The following is a 23,239-nucleotide window of genomic DNA, read 5'->3' as shown; positions in this document are numbered from 1 at the left end:
GATGGCTAAATTCAAAGATGAGTCGGGGATCGAGATGAAGAAGTGATCGGCTTACGGGAGGCCATGGCCAGGAAATTTAAACCTGGAAAGGAGACGCTGGATCAATTCTATCAGGCCATTATGAAGTTTAAAGCGAAAAAGGCCATCACCGAGTTACAAGCAGTAGCCTTGTTGATCGATGGATGTAGAGGTGACAACGACCTCTACAAGGCGCTGAAAACAAAGGGGTTCAGGACGCCAACGGAATAAAGGACTTTTATAAATAAACGAGATGCAACCGATACGCCCCCGCCCGTTTACAGTAAGGCACGTGAAACGCGCGGGAGCTTCCACTTCGAGATGCCGCTACGAACGGACGGCGGCACGGGTGGCATTAAAACGGAAAAAGGAAGGGAAATGGAAAAGGATAATGAGTATCAACCCCCATCAGAGAGCTAACCGCACACTAGCCAAGACGATTCCTCACACTTCGCTCGACAGTCTAATACGAGGGGCAGGGATGATGGTAACCGGGATGAACGCCGTCCCCTCCATGAACATGGTGGTGGATATTTTAGAGAGGTGCGAAACAATCGAAATGAAGACACTCCAGAGCGTGCGCCACTTCGCGATGAAGATAATGATGCAAGAGAGCTAGCCAGGTCGATCAAATCCATGGGACGAAAAACAACGCTCGCGACATTTGACGGTAACCGCGATGCGCTCACCGTATGGATTCGGCTGGCAAAAGAGACACAAAGGACATATGAGTTGACCGATGCTCAAATGATCATCGACGTCGCCAGTGCCGGTAAAGGACCGGCAAAAATCTGGTTTGACGGAGAAAGCGATTTCGAGGATGCAGAAGCTGAGACATATACGATCATGGAATGGATGGCTAAGTTCAAAGATGAGTTCGGTGATCGAGATGAAGAAGTGATCGGCTTACGGGAGGCCATGGCCAGGAAATTTAAACCTGGAAAGGGGACGCTTGATCAGTTTTATCAAGCGATAATGAAGTTCAAAGCGAAGAAGGCCATCACCGAATTACAAGCAGTTGCCTTCCTGATTGACGGATGTGGAGGTGATAACGACCTCTACAAAGCACTGAAAACGAAGGGGTTCAGAACGCCGACGGAAATAAAGGACTTCTTCCGATCGTGGGCAGCTGGTGAAGGTAAGTATAAGATGGTTGAAGGACAACGCAATCAACCGGATTGCGTAACCATCCGCTCGGGCCGAGTAGAGATGGCTTCGAACCAGTTCGTAGCTGCACCACCTCAACAGATGGAATATCGACAGAGATCGCCAACTCCAACCCAAAAGGAAGTGACTTTTATCGATAGCCAAACTGGGCAGCCCATCTCATATGCCATGGTCGCCGCGATACAGGCATCGGCGCAAGCCAGACCAATGGCTCAGAACATGATCCCGGCAAATGTGATGCCGAACCCCCTGAACGTAGGGGCCCAGCAACAGCAAGGAAGTCCCAATAATGGCAACTTCAATGGAGGCGGAGACGGAAACACCAATTGGAATAATGGTCAACGAAATGGTAACTTCAACCAAAATCGAAATCAAGGGAACTACCAGCAGAACCGCGGTAGCTATCAGCCGCAGCAGGGTTCCAGAAAGGAATGGAGGTTCGGCCAAATTGATGGATGGGTGGCCCAAGGAGTACAGCTGTGTCAACACTGTCTATTTGGCAACCTTCAAACGCAAAGCTGCATGTTGGCCAACATGCCGCTGAACCGGAACCCGAACTTGTTTGCCTCAAGAGAATGGCAGAGGCTTCGAAACGAGGGCGGCTGGCGACAGGCCCTCGCGAATGGATATGATATGGTTGCGCATTGGGCCCAGTTCAAACAGCAGAATGGTGGCGGCGGCGGCCAAGGAAACGGACAAGGCAGTGGTTATAACGGCGGAGGCAGAGGAGGCTTCCGCGGACGAGGTCGCGGCAGGGGACGCGGCGGATACGGTAACTGGAATGGAGGTGGCTGGCGCGCCAACAATAATGGTGGTGGCGGCAACCAGAATAACGGTGGCGGCGCGAACGGCGCTGGCCAGGGACAGCAGAATGTGAAAGTCCCGAAGCTACAGGAGCTCAACCAGGGAAACGGCCAGGATCAGTAGGCGCCGGTGAGCCTGCTGATCTCCCCGAACCGAAACCACCAGATAAAGGAGGAACGCAGAATAGTACTGCGCGATCACCGCGGAATGGTACTGCGAGTGAGATGGCTAACAAGATGCCATCACATCAGCCAAAGGACGTGGTTATTGGGAAACCAGTACAAGTGGACAAAAGGCCACTGCCGCAGAATGGTACTGCGAAGTCACTGCAGAATGGTACTGCAAGTGAGATGGCTAATAAGATGCCAACACAGGTGGAAGAAAGGCCACCTGCGCAGAATGGAACTGTGAAATCACAGCAGAATGGTAGTGCTGATAATCAGGTGAACAATAAGGACAGATCACCTTACTGTACCGCCGAAAAGTTGAAAGAACGGCGTGATCAACGTAACGAGATCATCCGGAAAGCGAACTTGAAAAAGAAAATGGAAGAAAAAGAAGCAACATGCGAAGTTCCGAGATTGTCGGCGTAAACAGGAAAACGATAAGTCACCTCCGCGCTAGTGAGAGATCAGGGAGCAAGTGCAGTGGCTAAAAATAACGACGAACAGGTCGTTTTACAAGGTCAGGAAAAGGAACTAATGCTGCGAAAAGTGCAGCTTAAAGAGAGCGATTGAGCACAACAGGTCTCAGATGACTCACTGGATGATGCAGATATGCTGCAGCGGAAGCAGAATTGGCAAAATGTGGCATACCGACCTAACGGAAACCATGGCATGTGGATACCGGTATCGCCGAGAGCATCTCAGAGAGCAAAAATGTCAAAAGAAGATTACTGGGACATGCAGCAGCTGCGAAACCGGGTCACCGGTTACCGGGAAACAAGCTCAAGGGTCAATGAACTCTGTCCCAGTGTTTAACGAGATGGAATATAAGAAGACACTCGCTGACCAGAACCGAAATGTTCCCCCTGTTGAGAAACCGCCAAACTATGGAGAAAAAGCTATATTGCAAAACTTGCCAAATGGCGGATTTTCCATAAAACGAGCTGAAAAGTCCCGGGACTTGTCGCAAGCGCTGCAAAAAGATATCAATGACAAGTCACCAGCTCGAGCAGATGGGATGTCCTCGCAGCTCGATCCGACGAGAAAGAACAACCAGGTATCTGCCAAGGTGATCGAATGGATGAACCAAAATGGACATGAGATGGTCGAATATGAGAGATCACCAGATGAGTTGAGAGACAGCAAAGAAGATGAGCTGAAACGAGCTGACCATGTAACAAACGAAGTCATTGAGAAGTTGCGCAATAAACAGGATGATGATCGCAAGAAAGCGACACTGCATCAGACCATCAATGAGGTGACAAAAAGCCACATGGAAGTTGCGAACAGGCAACTTAATGAAGTTGAAGATCTTCAGCGATGTCAAAGCTGCAAAGGAAAAGGGGTGTGAGGACTTAAAAAGCTCAAAAGATAATAAGAAGAGAGAATTTTACGATGTCCGAACTAATGTCCCACATAGGATCGATCATCTGAGATCGATATTGCAGAAGAATAGCACCTTAGCGAACGGGCAGGTGCTCTCTTCAGCAGCTGACATGGATCCGGGACCTGTCTCACTGATCGCAGTTAAATGTACGCTTAAAGTTCAAAATGGGAACATGCCCAAAAGGATCGAAGCGTACACTCACGAGGTTAAAGTCGGTGACATAAAGGTGATGGCGATGTTGGACACCGGTGCAGAAACGTCATTAATCAGTCTACCATTCTGTGAAAAGAACGGTCTCCATGTCTTACTGCTGCCACCTGATAAGATGGTGCGAATTAAAGGAATCAGCGGGACATCAGGTTTCAACGTGACACACTATTGCGTAGCACCTGCGACCCTAAGAAAACGAACCAGCCAACACTCCTTCTATGTACGACCGAAAACAGATGACGTACAAGTTCTATTGGGACATGATTTTCTGGCGACAAAGTTCGTTCTGATCGATAATCATGGGAAGGAGGAAGTTGAAGATGAGCCAAAATCAGCTGTTAAAGTTCAAGCTGGAAAGATCACCGAACTTGTTAAAGGAGCTGTTAAATCGGATCAAAAGGTTATCCCAGTACCAGAGGCACTGGGAACGCAAGTGATGAACCAAAGAAGGGGAGGTTCACCTGCTCAACTATCGATATTCGAGCAGACGGTAGCTATCCAAAAGGAGATAGCGACCCGGTTAAAACGATCATCGGTCAAACCGATGGAACAGGCAAACGTCGTTATCCCAGTACCAGAGGCACAGGGAACGACGAAAAATGATCAAAAGGGAACTGATAAAGATGTTATCCCAGCACCAGAGGCACTGGGAACGAAAGATGAAACTCCGATGACATTGGAACAGATAGAAGTCGTACAAAACGAAGCAGCTACTGAAGCAAAACGAGCTCTTGCACCTGGAATGGAGTGGGCAAAGTCTATCCCAGTACCAGAGGCACTGGGAATAAAAACTGCAAAAGTATGGAGAGATAAAAGTTCGAAAAGAAACTAGAAGCTCTGAAGGAGATCACGGAAGCCGAGCAGATGGTCATAAGTGAGATACGTGATGAAGCGATCAAACAGATGAAAGTAGATCGAGTTGAAAAGAAACCGGAGATCATCAAAATCTCATCTGATGAGCATAAAGAGATGCCGATATATGGCGTGAGAACTGATAAAAATGACGACAGCATTAACCCGTTCGCTTGCCTCGCAAAATGACACTGGAAGAACGAATTAGCAGTTGTCATCACGGTTACAATGAGAACCCGTGCAGAGTACAGCCTCAAGAGAAATGTGAGAAGTGCTGTCGAGATGCTCACCGAGATGATCTATCTGACTGGCCCAAGTGTAACGCGGCAATCGAAGACATGAAAGGGCATGTCCAAAAGGAAGTTAAAAGTATAAGTAGGACGATCCCGATGTGGAATCAGCACATCGAGCGATATCATTGGCAACGATATAAAGAATGGTTGTCTTGTGTCCGGAACTTCACCATGACAAGAGAAGAACGGATGCATTATTGGGAAAATCGTGATGACCAGCAGCAGCCGGGATCATCGGACCCAAAGATCAACCAGCTACAAACGGAGCTCAACAGAGAGATACATGAGATAGTCGATGAAGGAGAAATGTGGGAAGACGCAAGATGTGACCTGTTCTGGGACTTCCGTGTAAATCATCTGTATAAAGGAGAAGGAAGAACGGTCATTTTCCCAACCGGACTTGGTACACCGGTATACGAGCTGTTCGAAAAGTTTTATAAGGCATTGGAGAAAAGAGACGAGAGCTCCTTTGTCAAGTTTTGGAAAAAGTTGGAAGCGGAATCCCCACCATTGCCAGATAAGGATATACTCGAACTGAAAGTATATCGGAAACGAAGAGAAGTGGGAGCCGGTTACCCAGTTAAGAAGAAGGTGACCTTCGCACCAGCTCCAGATGGAGCCGAATATCCTCAACGTGGAGACGACAAATGGTGCATATATGAGGTGATTCCCAACAGAGAACTCACCGCAGAAGACTTAAAAGCGAATTGTGTCTTCATCGGGACTAAAAGACCCGTCGGATATGAAGAAGTTGCTGATGCGGAGGTGATCGAAGTGGAAGAGGAAAGATCACCGACTGCATTTGAGTTATCACAGATGATCACAGAAAGAGGAGAAATGTGGAGGAAGTTCAAGGAGGAACTCCAAAAGATCACAGATGGGACTAATGACCCAGTAACAGAAGCAAAAAGAGATGAAACGACAATCGAAAATGAAATGAAAAAATAGATGAAAAGACTTCCAGATTCGACGACTCTCAAAAACGTCAGAGGTTGATCAGCAAGACTTACAATATGGATGATATTGAAGATCAGCGAGCTGAAATCTGTGATACTTGGGACTGGAAATCGGGTCGGAGCAGTCAGTAATGATACATGCACAGCTCCACCATCTTTGAGAGTTTTTAAGGGATTCCGACTACAAGGATGAGCTTAGAGCAAGCAGACTCAGTCGACTGGAGATCACTACTGAATCAGCAACTACTTGTTATACACCGATCCGACAGTGTGGTCTACCGAGTTTGCTAGACAATCGATACCACGGGATGGACACCGGTTCCAATACATGGAGATTAAGGAACGACGAGAATATGTGGCACAATTTGTGCTACGTAGCGTGAACCCGGCATTCAAAGTACTTCCGGCACGAGCAGTAATTGGATTGACAGTAGACCCTACCAACCAGGATTCGAGAACATTTGGTCAGAAGGTCTTTGCTGCGAGATTGGGCCATTACCCGACACAGAATCAGCTATTTTCGGACCTAGAGAGGGATATAGTTCCGCCAGTGTTTCGGGAGAAAGCGGCTAAATTAGGGATGCCATCGAGACATCAAGCGATAGCTCGTAAAGCGAAAAACGAGCTTGAGATTTGCAGACAACGATTCGAGAATGATAATTTGCAAGGAAGGCACGATTCGCAATACCAGGAGAGGATCGATCGCATTCGAGATACCATGGACACGCCGTACATCGAACCGAAAGATTATGTTCATGAGTATATCAAAGAACACCTGGTGTGGAACGGATCCCAGAATCTAGCACCTGTGCAAGTACCGAATAAGCCGGGAAAACGAGCTGTTAAGAACCAGAATATCCGGGATCAGTACGAGGACGCTAGGCAACGGTTGGCCAACGATCCTCAAAATCGGACTTTACAATGCGAAGAGAACAACGCACGACACAGGTTGGATGCGATCAAACGCAATCAACAAGGAAAGGGTCGTGGTCCACGGAACATCGCCATACGAGTTCAAGCGGATGAGGGCGCAGCAGCTAAACCAGTGGAACCGGTCGATTGAATTTCTGATAAATATCAGCCGGATTCAACTCGAAAACGCCCACCGCGAGATCAGGGCGATGGAGATGAGTTGATGGAGCAGTGAAGTTGACCTGATAGGAGTTGCTACGGCTTAAGGTCGGCTCTCCTATATGTGCTCATCTCAGTGAGGGGATCTACGGTAATTAGCCGGATCTCTTAACGGAGCAGCTACGGTGCACCTCGCCGGCTCTCTGATAATAACGATGAGACGTGCGACCAGATGAACTTTACTAAGGAGGCAAGCTGAATGTGCTTGAAAGCCGATGCAAAAATGGCTATGTTCCTCCAAGACCAATACCGGAAATCGTGTTGACGATGTCGCACACCCATGATCATCTCGCTAAAAGGATGATCTCACCAGGGAGGAAGCGAACTACGCTTGTCTATATGACGTCCCTCCATGACCTAAATGGATCTTATTATGAAGTCGTACAGTAGATACGCACCTATTCCAAAGCTGAAGCAGTATTCCGAAGACGTACAATTGATACGCACTAAACTCTCAAGCGGATCTCATGTGCTCGAGACGAGCGAAGTTGCTCAAGAGACGAGCGAAGTTGCTCAAATGGAGCGGAATGAGCCGAGGATGCGGAAAACGGTGGACAGGGCCTGTGACCTACGCGAGTCAAATGGAGGATCCTAGTCTATGATTTGATTAACTGCTTCTGTTGATCTTTTTAACTGTTGATCTGTTTAACTGTTATATGGAATAGTATTTTGATACGGATCTCTTTATTTCTCACATCGCGCATTGGAATTGTCTATAATAGACTTGATGTGATAAATTGGGATAAGAGCAATATGATGTTCTATTAGCACACACAGACATTCAACGAGATGGATTCATCGGAGACAGGACTTCAGCCTCGGCGGAGCTCGGCATCCCACCCAGAGGCATGTGAGCGATGGCTTCACTGGCGTTCACCTTCGTTGGGCTACGCCACGGATTATGCGGTCTGTGTTGTGTCTCGTTTCTCATTGGCTGACGGCTAAAGCCGTTCTTTGTTCGCACCACGTGCGTGGGTGGCGCCTAATGCGGGTGCGCGCACACTGTGTGTGGCTCTCCGATTAGTGCAGCCTCAGTCAGTTGTTCATTCAGTCGATAAAGTTTGCTCTTGCTAGCGGGATGTCGTGTGTTGCACATTTATCCATAGCTTATAGCATAGCACGCTACTCAGGTTCCTGTCAGTCTGGGACGCTGCCCTGGATTCATCCTGAATCCAACATTATACACATATGCGATTCGATTGACATGGCCTCTGAGCTACGTGTATTACCCTTCTATCTGGCATCGTGATCGCACTGTCTGCGGTATAGAACCGTATGGACTATGGACCTAGGGGGTATTTTCAGTACTTACTACTTACCATATTGCAGCATTTTACTCACTGGTCTTACAACGTACTGAGTGCGCGGAGTAGTTGTGTTAGTTCCAGAGTGCGTGGAAGATGCGCATTGCGCTTTTATTTAAACCATCCTTAGTTTCGACTTTTGATTACGGCTATAATGTCAAAAAATGTAAAATCATTTGCTCCTAACATTCATGTTCCGAGGTATTTCAAGAAATCGACTGGAAGTTTGATGATAACTTAACTAGCGACAAGTATTTTTAAGTAAGTAAGTCTGCCAGTATTTTTGCAGAATTAATACCTTTCAGAACTCGAAACCGTATTAAGCGAAAAGTGAAAAACATTGATCATTTAACAATTTAGGTTTGTTTGCTTGATACGTATATGAATCGAATGACGCAATACGTTAAAAATATGACTATCGATAGCGGTTTTTGGATGCCAAATAAAAATTCCAACCAGGTGTTAAACTTGTACTGCACTGCAGTACACAGTATGTGGTAGTATGCAAACTTTTAATTGTTGTCTGGCCACGCCCCCTTGACGATGGCAGCTAAAAATATTTTTTTAAGCATACTACAATAGTACACTACCATTTTATAAAATATGAGAATTTTTTGAATTTGGAGGGAGATTGGGAGAATATGTGTCCTGGTTAGACACGCACATTGAACCTGTATGCGATGAGCTTAGCGCTAGTCTCCCTGTCCACATAACAGTCCACATATCTTCGAGGGACATCTTATACTCGAGTGTTAACAATGCAGTATTCTACAATGCACGCTGTCTGTCTGCGATCTGAAGTAAGAGGCTGATCTAGTGACTGTTTCCTGTTCTTCAAAGCAGTTCTTGAATATCCCAAGTTGCCCGTTTACCTTTCTCGGACACCACCTTACCTTATCTACTGAAAGCGAAAACGTAGCAGATTTCGAAATTGTAGCAAATCTGAAACGCACGCAGTTCTGCAATAAAGGCAATAAAAGTGATGCCACAGGTCACTTTTGATCACGTGACAAAGGCTGGTGGAGCGGACGCAATTTCGCCCGTAAACTACAACGCTGTTTGGTCCATATTCGCAAGTCCATTTCTCACCAAACAAGTAGAATTTTGACAAGCAGATTGTGCCAAAATAATTAAAATACTGGGATAATTTGCAAAAGGGGAACTTAGAAACACAGGTTTATGCGGCACCAAAGTTATAGCTTCAAGCAAATTTCCTAGTTACCCATACTACAGTAGTACCACTCGAAACGCACTTTAAATGGGTTCTGTAAGATGCAGTGCCGGAAGTTCTGTAACATTTTGTTACCACCCCCTTACCGCTGATTGGACGCCCGAGTTACAGTGTTCTGTATCTAAGGGCCCGTTCAGGCGTACACCTATCTATCTTAATTGCTTAGTGAAGTTTGAGTTCAACCCGGGACAACCACCTAATTGCATTAGGTCCCAAAATTGCGTTCACGCAGCACACCTATGCTAACGTTAATAACCTAGCTCTTAATTGATAGATAGCAATGCGCAGCCTGAATAAATTTATATGCTAACGGTCACCACGGTTAGAGTGATACTGATAAACTGCTCTGCAATCTGCATCATACTCTTGCAGATGAAACGCTCAGCAATTTGTTACATGTGTGAAGATTGTTCTCATGATTGTTATTGATCAGCTGGCGCTGACAGTGGTCATCTGTGTAAATAACAAAGCCATAAAATGTGGTAGTGTACCTGTGCCGACTAATTATTCCCTAACCTTATGATAATCACTGCTCGGCACTCTTCAGTCTGACAATACGATAGCGCCAAGTGGCCATCGTCCACACAAGCAGCGCGCGCGGTGTAAAGCAGCCCAAAGCCGAACCGATACCGCCGGCTACGAAACAGCGGCAGCTTTTACTGAACAGAGAAACAACTGCATCAAGGCAGGTTTAATTCACTGTTTTCTTTCACCGACCGGTTGTTGAAAAAAATTCACTCTTTTAAGTGGAGACGGCCGATTGTTATTTCCGATACGCCATCGTGTAGCTTACGTGTTACTGTATCAATGGTAATTTTTCTCAAAAATCGTTACGGAGTACCCCAAGCACGCCATTTCGCCTTAAGACAAATAGGAACCACTCGAGGTTCTTCACGGATACACATGTATTTCTGATTGAAACGCTTTCATCATGATTATGCATGACCTAAAAAATGTTTGATCCGGGATACAACTGATCTGGCTTTTACGAGAAGCAGACAAATGCCGTAATTTAACGTGTACAATCTACTAAATCATAACTGCTAACTTATTTTAAATGGTATCGTGCGTTTGATGCATAAGCAAATCTGCATTCAATGCAGAGTTCCATTAATATAATTGTAATATAATAGTTCCATAGTTGTAGAGTAGTTCTATTAATATAATTACACACGCGATAATATTTTGTTTTATATGTGTGTTTATAAAATTAGAGATCTACTGCTGGCATAAACGGTATGTACTTTTCACTGGGTGCACAATTTAACTCAATATTGTATATTATATTATATTATTAATATTGTATATTATTGTCAGTTGTAAAAAAAAAGGTCGGTGAAATCATTCAGAGACTCAAAGTTAGAAAGTGCATGCCATTGTATTTCTAATAAATGGAAGACATCCGACTCTCAGGAGTGTCAGCTTGACCAGGCAGATTGCAGACATGCAGTGATCGCAATAAACTGCTGCACTTTCCAAAATGCTTGTTGTCTTATTGGTGTTCTCATTTAAAGCAACTCTTTTGTTCCTTAGTGGTCCAAGGCTCGGAAAAAGATGGTTTCAACGTCATTGCCTCCGTATAAGAGGCTCTTGTTTGATGCTCAGCAAATGAGCTATCAGAACACTGTCGCCGTTCGCAATGACAACGACGCTTATTGGCTGGGAAACATTCAGAATATATCCGGAGACTACGCGTTTATCCATTTTGGGTCCACAAAAGTGAAGCCAAGCTGGATCCACTTGGGCCGCGTTTGGCCTTTGCCATTCCATGAGGACGCTATGCCTCCCCAGTATGGGTTAATTTTTTGTAAGCAAATATTTGTGGCTGTCCGCGATGAAGATGACGGACCGTTTCGCTTTCGGCCTGGAATTGTGGTCGGTTGCGTTGCTACATGCCGTTCTTGCCAAGTCCTTTACGTCGAAACGCAGAGTTGCGAAACTGATGGCGCTTCTGGACCGCGTCGCATGGAACTGGTAGATAAACGCCAAATTGCAGCCCAGCTTCCGGTCACAGAGCCACCGCTATTATACCGAGTTGATGGGCTAATGTACAGAAAACTCTTCGTTCCGTTTGACAAAGCGCAGTATGTTTTGAGCGATGCCTCGGACAGATCGCGGATCATCAAGCATTTTAGCGATACGATGAAGGGTGACGTGCGTTTGGCCACCCTTTGGGATTGCTGTCGATTTCACCTTCAAATCCAACGAGATGGCTGCATGTTCGTTGTTATCAGTCTGGCAGCGGACCCTAAGACGGCGCAGTGGATGATCGAAGCCCTATCGGCAATGCTGCTGACCCATGTAGGCAGTCGGGTCGACTTGAAGCCGGTCTTTCACACTGATCTTAGGAAGCTCCCTTACGAAGCAGGTGAGAGACGCCTTTTATCATCATTTCGCTGACAAAGTTTGCCACCCCGTCGACTGTTACGAGTTAGGAGTAAAACCATGAACCTGTATCATGTAAGTTCAACTTTCGAACTTCCTTCCCGAAATGACTTTCTGTTCAGTTCAAAAACATACAAGTGTTCGCTGTATTTGCCTTAAGGGAAGTGGCCCGGTACATGGTACCAAATTCGTGTACATGCACGAAAACTTTTACTTTCGCGCACTCCCAAACACTTTTTGTTTCGATTTATGACGTTCTGCAGCCAGAAGATTTGTATACACTGGCGTGAAAACCGCTTGTGCGAGCAACATCCGGTTCGGGAGTTATGGCTGTTAGAAATTCCAAAAATTTAAACGCGTTCAGGTGTACCAACAGTCTCATTATGGACCGATCACCCTCAAATATTGCACGTAAATGCACATAACCATGAAAATCGTTTTTACACCGATCCAGACTTCCATGATTTTTTTCCAGTTTTCAAATTAATTTTAAATTTTTTGAAATTCATTTTAAAATTTAAAAAACTTGCTAGAACAGTGGATCGGTGTAGAAACGATCTTCATGGCCATGTGCAATTACGTGCAAAATTTGAAGGAGATCGGTCCATAATGAGACTTTTGGTACACCGGAATGCATTTAAACTTTTTGAAATTTTCTAACAGCCATAACTCTCGAACCGGATGTTGCGCGCACAAACGGTTTTCACGCCATTGTATACAAATCATTTGGCTACCGAATGTCATAAAACAAGAGAAAAATGGGTTTGGGAGTGCGCGAAAGCGAAAGATTTCGTACATGTACACAAATTTGGTACCATGTACCGGGCCACTTCCCTTAAAGGCTTAAACCTTACATTATTAATCTACTGATGGGGTCGAGCGCTGTTGTTGCGTTTATCATGTTTGACAGTCAGATTCTGAGAAAATCCAGAGAACCGATTTTTAACTGGTTTCCTATTGCTTTGCCGTTTGCATGGGGAATGGCGAAAAACGCAATGGTGAGTTACAAAATTTAAATACGCACTAAAATCCCGTAAAATTTTTTCGACGTACGTTAAATCGGAAATACGATTCAGTATATCTCGTTTGCTGCACCGCGGCCTGCAGTTCTGCCTACTATTGGAAGCTAACAAAATCATTTCGAGTTTCGCAAAGTTCATTGCAGTTACAGAATTTTTACAAAAGCTATTAATGCGCAGAGGGTGTGCATAGAAGTGATAGAACTTCGTTGAAGCACACAGAACATCGCTTTTTCCACGAGTAGAAGCCACCAAGAAGTACTGTACTTTATACTGTAGATACTGTAGCAGTACTTAATCAGCGCACATTTTCTGGGCCCAAATTCAGAAAAATCTCTTTTGCAGAAACGTGGTATACCATCGTAGTATTATTAAAAAAATAATTTTATCTGCTGAGACTCAAATTAAAGGGCGTGGTCAAACAAAATATTCAGAACGCAGTACCACACACTACGGCAATGAACAAGCGCAGTACACTTTACAACTGTTTGTGTGATAATGATGAATCTAGAAATTCTCATCTTTTGCCGAATGGCGAATGATAGTGTACGACTGTTATACTGTACAGGGAATCCGTGTAAAGGTTCCCATGCCGCAAATATGGAATTCATCCAGAATTCAAAATTCAGAATAGAAAGTATAAACGCTGTGACAGTATGTGGTACGCACTGCTGCAATACCATGCAGTGAATCGCAGCTACCAAATAGATTTTTTAATTTGTTGTCTTAACGTTTGCACATTAAATTGTTTTTTATTCGTAATACGTTGGTATGCTGAAATTACGAGTGTTGCTTTATTGCAATGTAATAGTACGTACTATTACGCACTGATTAATCTTGTTTGGTCACGCCCTTTGAGCCTCAGCAGCTGGGATTATTTTTTTAATTATACTACGATGGTATACTATGTTTCTGCAAAAGATGAGATTTTTCTGAATTGGGACCCGGAAAATCTGCTCTAGTACGTAATGTCCTTCCTTAAAAGTCCGAAAAATTCAAGCATACTGTACCACTACTGAAGGCACTACTGGGTTACTGTATTTTCGATTTTTCTGATTGGCTGTAGCAGTGTTCCGTAGACATTATAGTCCGTGCGCCAACACGAATTACCTACAAAGTTTACCCTTTACCTACTTACATCGAAGCTCGAAAAACGCCTGATTGGCTGGGCTTGGATGTAAGTCCATTTTTGCTCGAAGTTTGTCGCGGAGCGGCGACGAAAACCGTTACACAGATGGGCGTACCTTGTAACGGGTCTAAGCGACGCCCTGTTACTTACAAACTTCGCGTTTCTGCGCTTTTGATTGGAGGGTTAGCATTTTGAGTTAGATCGAGGCTGCCCACCGCCAATGGCAAAATTCGAAACCACGTGGTACAGATTCAGTACTTTGAGTTCAAGAAAAACTTGCTAGCTGTGCTCTTTATTTTAGAGACTAAATTAGAGATTATTACTTATATAGACTGAATTTCAGTCTACTTTCTAAAATATTGATCCACATAAGTAAATGGCGTTTCCGCATGAAAGGCTTTCTTATTTAACGATTTGCTGACGGAGATCATGCAGGGTAGCCTGCTAGTGCTCACTGGATTCCCAGTTGTTTGCGTCTGAGCTGTAATCAGTGTTTTATGGGCATGTGTTGTTTACCCTGTACCCATTCACATATTTTGTGGACAAGTACTTCAGCAAGTTGTGCAGATAGACTAAGAAGTAGCTGGAAAAATTTCAAATCTTTTCCGCTTTCTTGGAATCTGCAAAACATTGTTGTTGACGTTTCTTCCGTTATCTTGTGGGGAACCCTGCGTGCTGGCTAGCCAGCTAGCTGTTTTTAATGCTGTTGATACCTTTTGAGAACTGTGATTGATTCTTGCCAGCCTTTATTGATTGGAAAGCCATGCATGGTAAGCTAGACAATCACATGACTATTTTCAATATTTTACGGCTGTGATAGTATGTGAAATAATTTCAACCAAAGCTTTCAGATAATGCCATAAAGCGATCATATTTGTGATTTTTCTTTTTCATGTGGTTGCGGGTTCCCGCTTATCTGGCTACCCAGAGGAAGGTATTTGGCAAATAACTGTCATTCTGCTGTTGTGCGATGTCAGCTTGGTGAGATTTTAAGTTGCGAACTAGGGCATTTATATTTCTGACGCCAGAAAGAATAAAGTAGTAATTTTAGTAGATATCGGCAATAAACAGCACGTGTAAATTGTACATGTCAGCGTCGCTTATTGAAGTACGTGCGTCTTGCGTGTTTTGCGCACACCGTCCCGGTTAACACGGACAGACATACACGCAAGCCGTGAAAACTGGCGTCGTTTTGCATACTTTGTAGTGCTGATTAGACCTGGTTAAACATTTGGCGGAAGTTTTTGCTGAAGTAGGGCACAACGCTCTTTTGCGCGCCCGTGAAAGATAACGTGAGTTAGTCACCACAACCTTCTCAAGCCGAAAGCTAACGGCTGCGCTCATTGGTCCGCTACGTGATCCACAGATGAACTACAAAACGCAGCTTCGATGCTGCGTTTTCTATTTCACATACACATTCACCTCCGTTGTTGTGCATAGCCAACCGAGCTTTACACAGTGGTCACCCGTACTACGGGGCCAGCTGGTCCCGTAGTAAATATTAAAGCATTCTGATTGCTACTTTGCTGATAAAATGTGCTCAAGTATTAATCCGCATTAATAATCCGCCTCACTTAGATTATCAATGCACATTTGTAATATTGTGTAGGTTGCGTTACTGTAATTAAGTCTAATTACATTAATTAATAACGCGTATTAATTAGCTAAGTTACATTGAGAAAATGTAATACATTCTTCAATTAAGTTGTAAGTTATTGCATTAATTAATGACATCTCAAGCATGCAGATTAAAACGTGCCTGCGACCCTGCTGTACAATTCGTTTGTGTGTACGCAGCAAGATTCATTTAACAGTCAGTGCTTGCGTTTTCTTAGGTGATCCACTGCTTATTACTGGTCCAACGCATTTGTATTTTTTGCTGTGTGTCATCCATCGGTGACGCATTCTGCTTTCACATTTTATTTCGCGATATCTTTCTTGATAAGATTAGCTAGGATTGATCGGGCCTTGTATGTAAGTGAACGCTGATTTCGGTGTAAGTAAATCCCTGATGCGCCTATGCGCAATTACTATATTGTATAGTGAGGTTTTCCCGAGCTTCTTTAGACATATTTCTTTAGTAAATCAAGCTGATTTTGTAAAAACCTGTAACCTTCCCAAAAACATCCACAACAAATGGAGAGACAGTTTTCCGGAAGCGTGTAGTAGAATAAACTCCGGCCGCACAGGAAACCGACATGAACAAAACAGCGTTGAAATTCTGTAACGCGAGTGCGGTGAGTTACTCTTCGCTGCGCATTATGCACTACCTCTGGATGCCAATTGCCAACCAGATTGCCATTCGACTTGCCGCACCTGCTTCCTTTGACCACCGGTGGTGCGGCGGCGGTGCCGAAATCTCCGTTGATGGCCATCGTGGGCTAAGTTGCAAATCTTCTGCTGGAAGACGAACAAAACATGGCTGCATTAACGATATCCTGCGACGGGCTTTGGTTTCGACAGGCATCCTCGCGCGAACGAAACCTAGAGGCATGCATCAGGAAAACGGCACACGCCTACAAAGAATCACACCTTTTTCCTTGGCTGTGTTTAGCGTGGGATGTAACCTATGTCGACACCGTTGCCCGCTCTTATTTGGATCACACCAGCGTGAAGGCCGGAGCGGCAGCCGACCAGGCCGAAGCCGAAAAAGTGAGAAAATACAACTTCCTGTCAGGGCGATACGATTTTGCTGCTGTCAGATTTGAAACTTTCGGAAGTTTTGGTACATCAGCCATGAAGCCGGCCAAAGAGGTCGGAAAGAGGATTAAGCTACGTACTTACAAACAGGTGAGACTCACACGGGGTTCTGGGTGTTTTAGTTTCTTAAGTTTTCCTTCGATTTTTTCTGTTTTCTTAGGCATCTGTCTTATTATTTTCTGCTTTCTGTTTTTTTTTGTGTTTTCTTAAAAATTTCGGCTACCATTCCTTTCGGCTACCATTGACTTGGCTACCGAGTTTGATTTTCAACTGCTACACGGACTACCAAATACATATAAGTACATGTCAGGCACCTCAGTCTATGTTTTCATGCAAAATTCAAATTTAAGTTTTCTTATTGTTTCTTACATTCTCTTATGTTTTTTTAGGTTTTCTTTGATTTTCCTGTTTCTTATGTTCCTGTGTTATGTTCTTATGTTTTTTTTTATGTTTGATTATGTTTTTCTATGTTTCTGTGTTTTCTTAGGTAGTTTCCTATGTTTTCTTACATGTTCTGCTTTCACAGGCTATTTTAAGTTTTCTGAAATGGGGTACCGTGGCCGAAATGGGGTACCGTCGCAGGTCCGTTGTAGAAACAGACTTCTTCGACATATTGGTGAACTTGCCTGTATGGTATAGTTATGCGGACCGTATCCAGCCAAAGGTGCGATATCAACCTCGAAGGACGCAAAGACATTCGCACTGTTGAACTACCGGATGTATTTGCGATAATTTTCGAACTCTGCACCACTTTCACCTGGAGAAGCGGCATGTGTCTGGCCTGGGACGTATATTGTGTCGACACTGTAGCCAAATCCCATCTGAAGTCCACGTCGGTAACCGCGGGATCTGCAGCCGAGCAAGCGGAAAACAGAAAAAGCCAGCTGTACTCTTATCTCGAGGCCGATACGACTTCGCAGCATTAACTTTCGAAACACACGATCCGTGGGGAAGGTCACTCATCAGCGTAGTAACAGAAATTTGGCAAGCGGCTCGCACATCATACGGGCGAACCTCGTTCTCCCGAGTTTTTTCGTCAGCGCTTGTCCTTGGAAATCCAACGCCGCTTCCGTACTCGGTACCTTGGAAGGAGCGGCAGCGTTAAATGAACTCTTTTTGTTATGATAAGGACTGTTTTTGATTCTCAGTTGTATCCGGGTTTTGTGAAATAAAAAGTTACATAGATTTAAAAAAAAAACTCTGCGGTTTCTTCGTTCTGCAGCGCCGCTAGTCCGTCCGGTACCGTCAACGGGGGCAGATAGGCTTTTTCTTAGATAGTACCGGTCAGCACTTGAAAATTCTTCTCTGGGCGAAAACTTGAAAAAAAAAATTTTTCCTAAAACCTAAAACTGAATGAAATCAAAAAATGCCGATGTTGAAGTTCACAAACTTGCGAATCTGGTTTAGTTGTTGTTTATCGTCCTAGTTCAAAAGATAAAATGCAACAGAACATCTAATTTGGCAAAGTGCGACTACTGTAATATTTTGTTTCTTTGTTTCCCGTAGATGTAGGAGTCGATGAGCCATTTGAAGATGTTTTCATTGGTTATCTGCCGCCATTGCTCTTGAGCGAAGTCTTTTTTGGCCTTGAACTGCACTCATGTGAACGGATTAAAAGGTAAAAGATTCGTATTGTCTGCAGGGTTTAAAACCATAGCTTCAACCGCGCTGAGAAAAAGTTTGCGATAGTTAGAATCAGCGAAGGCCAAAATTTTAACGCTCGCAAAGGGATCTAAGGTAATCCTTTTTTTTTATTTATTTGGCGACCGATCACTTCGGCTATTTTCATTTCCGCTACATTCACTTCGGCCAAAGCCGAGATTCACTTCGGCCGATGTTCACTTCGGCTTGAGGACATTTCGGCCGTCATTCTACGAGCAAGAAGGATTTAATGCGAACCGCGTTAACAGCCAGATGTTTAAGAACCACACCAATACTCCAACGAAAATAATTACAATGAAGACAAAAACAGGAGGCTAAAATTAAAAGGTGCTTCTGAAAAACTTCCGATAATTTTGAAAAATAAAACATGCGAAAACATAAAAAGCATAAGAGTGCATAAAACACCAGAGAAGTCTTAAAAAATATGAGAACATTTCAGAAAACCCAATACAAGAAAACATAACACCACCTAAACAAGAATGATTACAAAACAAAATAAACAGAAGTAAAACCATCAGAACGTGGAACAGTCGAAGTAATGGACAACGCAATTCCCGCTGTATTTCTCGATGCTTAGACGCTGCAGCAAAAACTGTAGGATCCAGTAGCATCCTTTAACCACATGCCCAGTTCGCGCGAAAACTTCAGACATGCGGGGCCAGTGACACCGAAAGTTTCGAATGCTAAAGCAACAAGGTATGTACTAGGTATTCGTACTTCCGGCCCTTTTCTTCTTTCTTGGCAGCTTCTCCGGCCTTGGTACTGTTGCTGATAACATTAGATGGGGCAATTGTGTCCACGCATGTGACATCCCAAGCCAGTCGTCGTCCGTTCCTCCGCGGCAACTGTGATACTCCATCCGGCCGTCGGTCGTCTTCGTTGCTGGTCCCTCGCGGTTCGAGTACAGCCGGTACATTAGTGGCGACCAGGGTTCTGCAAATCACGTCGTTCAAAGATGAATGCCGGATGTAGCGTCCTGCATTTTTCTTACATGAAAGTCCATGGTGGCCAAATTCGTCCACAGGCAAACGACAGTCAGTGCGCAGATGAGGACTGCAGAGTGGCGCGCCGATTGGTAGTAACCGCTATACGGAAGCTCTCGTCTGACATTAATATGTTCCAAGGGAAGGGACAGGTAGAGCATTCAGACATTTCCCCGACTCCGGCTGCGCAACTGCAAGCAAACGCGCACAGTGGGTTTCGTCATTTGCTATCGTGTCCACAATAACTTCGCATGTTTTCTTCACTAAAGCGGCTTTACATGCTTTCTGTACATGCAGCTTTACATGCCGGCTTTACATGTAATCGCCGAAAATTCTCTGGTGGTAGCTTAGCACCCGATGCTGTTTGCCACAACTGGTGCGCCACGTCATGACAATTGACACTTCGTCCGAGAAGTAATGTCAGAAACCCGGGACGATGTGGCATAAACCGAAGCCAAATAGGCGGAAGTTGCTAGTTCTGCCACACGTCTGATCCCACACGTCTGATTCTGACACACGCCAACAGTGCGGCGGTGGTACAGGGGCTGTGCTACCTGAGAGTTACACTCGGTGGTTAACGGTTTGATTCCGCTCTATCGCCACTTTTCGGAATTTCTTCAACAGCTAGGATTTCATCTGGCCGCCCTCTCTCGTTGAGATCACCACGGACAGCCGTACTTAGGGGCCCGCGCTCCAGCTCGGACTTGGACTCGGACTTGGACTACTGAAACTTGGACTTGGACCAAACTTGGACTTGATAACTTGGACTTGGACTTCCTAACTTGGACTTGGACTTCTCAACCTGGATTCCTAAATCGGACTTCGTAACTTGGACGTCGACATCAAAACTTGGACTTCTCCTCAGAAATAAACTAGCGAGCCTAAGAAACCTAAGAAAACTAAGAAACCTATAAAACCAAAGAAACCCAACAAACCTAAGAAACCTAAGAAACCTAAAAAACCTAAGAAACCTAAGAAATCTAAGAAACCTAAAAATTTTAAGATACCTAAGAAACCCAAGAAAAGTCCAAGTTGAAGAGTCCAAGTTTAGAAGTCCAAGTTTAGAAGTCCAAGTGTGGTCCGAGTTTTAGTAGTCCAAGTCCGAGTCCAAGTCCGAATTTGAGCATGGGTCGTACTTAGGGCGTCCTTTGTGATATAAGTAAACTTGAAAAAGAAAACATGTCAAAATACGCAAGAAAATGAGAAAGCATGAGAAAGCACAGAAAGTATAAGAAGACCAAAAACTTAAGAAACTTGGAAAAACCAAGATGGCCGAAATGTCCAGTAGCCAAAATGAGCGTTGGCCGAATTGGGTGCTGGCCGAAGTAAGCCTCGGCCGAAGTGAGCATCGGGCGAAATGAGCGTTGGCCGAAATGATTCAGTGCGGCCGAAGTGAAAGGGCATCAAAACCTTTAACTAATAACAAAAGCAGAAGAATTTCATCGTGCATTCGTTCTGGGTCGCCGTCGAAATGTTAACTGTCTTGACGCGTTTGAACCAAGCTCCATCTCTGACTCCGACCGTGGCCACTAAAACTCTAACTCAGACTGCCAAAACTCACGCGTTCGAAGTCAGCCGTCCAGCTTGTTTTACTGATCTATCGTTTCTGTTTTTACAGAGTGTGTGTTTTATGGCTGCAACTTTTGAGCAACCGTGGCGCATCAGAACACATCAGAATCTGCTTGGACACGTGTGCTGAAAAGGCAACATCAGGCGAATTAAATTGCTACAAAACAGCATCGCTCCTTAGCCGTACCGTCCGCTCCACGACAAAAAGCCTCACGATAGTGAAGCCGTTTTTCCCCTTTAGCTATTTAGCAGATTTATTGGAAATCATGGGGATCAAGCTGCCGGCAATAATTTTCAAAGATTTCAGTATTACCGATTCCTTAAACCTATACAATCGCGTTGATTATTCTGAATCTCCTAACAGAAAGCTTTTCGCATGGCATGGGGCGACAATATGGTTAGACTTCTCCCACAATAGCTGCCAACGCATCGTGCTACACAACTGGAACCTAAAGAAAATTTTTGGCAGAACTGTGCATGCAGTATTTCTCAACCCTTTTCCGATCGGCCGGAAGATTTTGCCAACCCATGAGGCTCAGTGGATCCAGCCTTTCATGCACGAGTCCTCGATTTTTTGGGGCGATGTGCTCGAGATTGATAAAATGCAAATCACGATCCCGAAGCTGATTTTGGATTGCAGCCAAGATATGGAGAGCATGATTGGCAAATTCATGTGGGCTCTGGACAGTAATTTCCCACCTATCGAGGACGAAGTTTATATGAAGGTCAAGAATGTTCATGTCCGTTGGGTGCAGACACTCGCTTATCCAGAGGAATGGGAGACCATCCGAGCGTATTTATCAGTGTAAGCTCATTGAAAATTTATTTTCCGTTACATCCCACGGCAAAACGAAACTTTACGTAGGTACCTGGTAGCACAAGCCCAGCGATACAAATAGTTGCGTTCTTTGGCTACAAGTACTGTACTGTACTGTACAAATACTGTACTGTACAAGTACTGTACTGTACAAGTACTGTATCAGTATCTCTTCTCTATATAATAATCGCGTAAAGCCTTAATCTTTGTTGAGTTCGCCAGCTCGACGCACTTGCTTAAACTTCCTTGGCTATGTATCATTCGATAGCCCTAAACGTGCAGATTAGCCATCACAAATCATTTTTCAAAGAAAAAGTTAAGTTTGAAAGAAAACTTTAAAAAGCTGTAACATACAAAGTCTATGGGAAAAGCTACGAATCCACCACTGCTAAACCGACCACCCCACCATTGTCTCAACAGGTAGTACAGTACGAGAAAGTGATACAAGAATGAATGCGTTTTTGAAAAGTTCGTGGCGAAGCTGAAAAAGTGGTACAAACTACAAGCCATTCTATTTCTCCTTTCTCCCGTTTCTCATCAAACCATTTGATTATAATTTTCCTGGATAGTTTACATAATTGCTTAAGTAACAAAAATATATCAGTTGTGTATCACTTCACATGGCAGGGAGGCAAAATAGCGAAACTTACTTTTGATACGTCCTTTGTACATTCTGTTTGCTGCGACGAAGTGAGTATCGGAACAACTATTCTCATTCCATCTGTAATATTTTCTTTGATAATTCCATTTTGCAAGTACTTAGACTATTGACTACTGGAAACTGATTCAGTGCAAATGCTGTTTTACCAAAAATCAGCTGGGGCGGTCCGTGTGAATGTTTGCGCCCGAGTACGGCACGAGAAATTAATTTGAGCGGCCGACAAAATACTATTGTTTGTTCACAGGTTTAGTGGATTCCACGCAGACGGCACACTGAAATGCTGGAATGAAATCGACCTGAGATGTATGGAGGTGTGCACGCTGAGCAGAATGGCTTTGCTTGGCCTGGCGGAGATATTCCGGGTCTGAAAACAAAAGGATAAAATTTAGGAAATTTCGCTCGCTCCCCTTTTAAGTCTGTGCACTTTTACAATTCTGAGCCAGCTTATTCAAAATGTAAAGGTTTTTTGGTTGTTAACTCTCAGCTGCTTAGGATGGGAGAAAGGAATGATCTGAAAAGCATATCTGCTGAGTCTGCTTTGCTATAATGCATTAGAATGCTGTGCCATATATGATTGAAATTTCGACACTTGCTTAAATAAATCCTGTGCGAGGATTTTAATGTTTGCTGTATTATTTTATTTATTTACTGAAACCATACCACGAATTATTTACTAAAACACCATTTGGATCGGGTCGATTCAAAATATCAATTGCATTGGGTAACTTTTATCTCATAAAATCAAACCAAAAAAAGTATAAAATTTTCAAAATTAAACAAAAAATTTTCCAATAGCC

General features: G+C 44.2%; 2 protein-coding genes across 4 annotated transcripts; both read left to right on the top strand.

The window, feature by feature from the left end:
• Positions 1 to 765: 765 nt before the first annotated feature.
• Positions 766 to 2,112, top strand: LOC129587029 (protein no-on-transient A-like). The gene is made up of 2 exons (XM_055480604.1): positions 766 to 1,156; positions 1,445 to 2,112. Exons 1-2 carry the CDS (start codon positions 766 to 768, stop codon positions 2,110 to 2,112), a joined length of 1,059 nt encoding a protein of 352 aa, XP_055336579.1.
• Positions 2,113 to 8,410: 6,298 nt separating this feature from the next.
• On the top strand, positions 8,411 to 23,023 carry LOC129587130 (uncharacterized). 3 transcript variants are annotated; one of them, XM_055480732.1, is made up of 5 exons: positions 8,411 to 8,547; positions 11,051 to 11,885; positions 18,257 to 18,368; positions 21,014 to 21,769; positions 22,687 to 23,023. In XM_055480732.1, the coding sequence occupies exons 2-5, from the start codon at positions 11,072 to 11,074 to the stop codon at positions 22,808 to 22,810; spliced, it is 1,806 nt and encodes a 601-aa protein (XP_055336707.1). In that variant the 5' UTR covers positions 8,411 to 8,547; positions 11,051 to 11,071; the 3' UTR covers positions 22,811 to 23,023. The 3 variants fall into 3 exon arrangements, with proteins under 3 accessions (XP_055336707.1, XP_055336708.1, XP_055336709.1); XM_055480733.1 differs by lacking the exons at positions 8,411 to 8,547; positions 11,051 to 11,885 and adding an exon at positions 12,832 to 12,900; XM_055480734.1 differs by lacking the exons at positions 8,411 to 8,547; positions 11,051 to 11,885 and adding an exon at positions 14,777 to 14,820.
• The last annotated feature ends 216 nt before the right edge of the window (positions 23,024 to 23,239 follow it).

This window comes from Paramacrobiotus metropolitanus, unplaced genomic scaffold (genome assembly GCF_019649055.1).
Source record: "Paramacrobiotus metropolitanus isolate TYO unplaced genomic scaffold, Prichtersi_v1.0 Parri_scaffold0000023, whole genome shotgun sequence".
NCBI classification, from domain to species: domain Eukaryota; kingdom Metazoa; phylum Tardigrada; class Eutardigrada; order Parachela; family Macrobiotidae; genus Paramacrobiotus; species Paramacrobiotus metropolitanus.
This window is presented reverse-complemented; position numbering and strand designations above follow the sequence as displayed.

Coding starts and splice junctions, on each gene's coding strand:
- LOC129587029 (XM_055480604.1), top strand. CDS start 766: ATGATCATCGACGTCGCCAGTGCCGGTAAAGGACCGGCAAAAATCTGG. Junction 1,157..1,444: donor ATCGTGGGCAGCTGGTGAAG/GTAAGTATAAGA, acceptor CCCTGAACGTAG/GGGCCCAGCAACAGCAAGGA.
- LOC129587130 (XM_055480732.1), top strand. CDS start 11,072: ATGGTTTCAACGTCATTGCCTCCGTATAAGAGGCTCTTGTTTGATGCT. Junction 11,886..18,256: donor GAAGCTCCCTTACGAAGCAG/GTGAGAGACGCC, acceptor TGTTTCCCGTAG/ATGTAGGAGTCGATGAGCCA. Junction 18,369..21,013: donor TCATGTGAACGGATTAAAAG/GTAAAAGATTCG, acceptor CTGTTTTTACAG/AGTGTGTGTTTTATGGCTGC.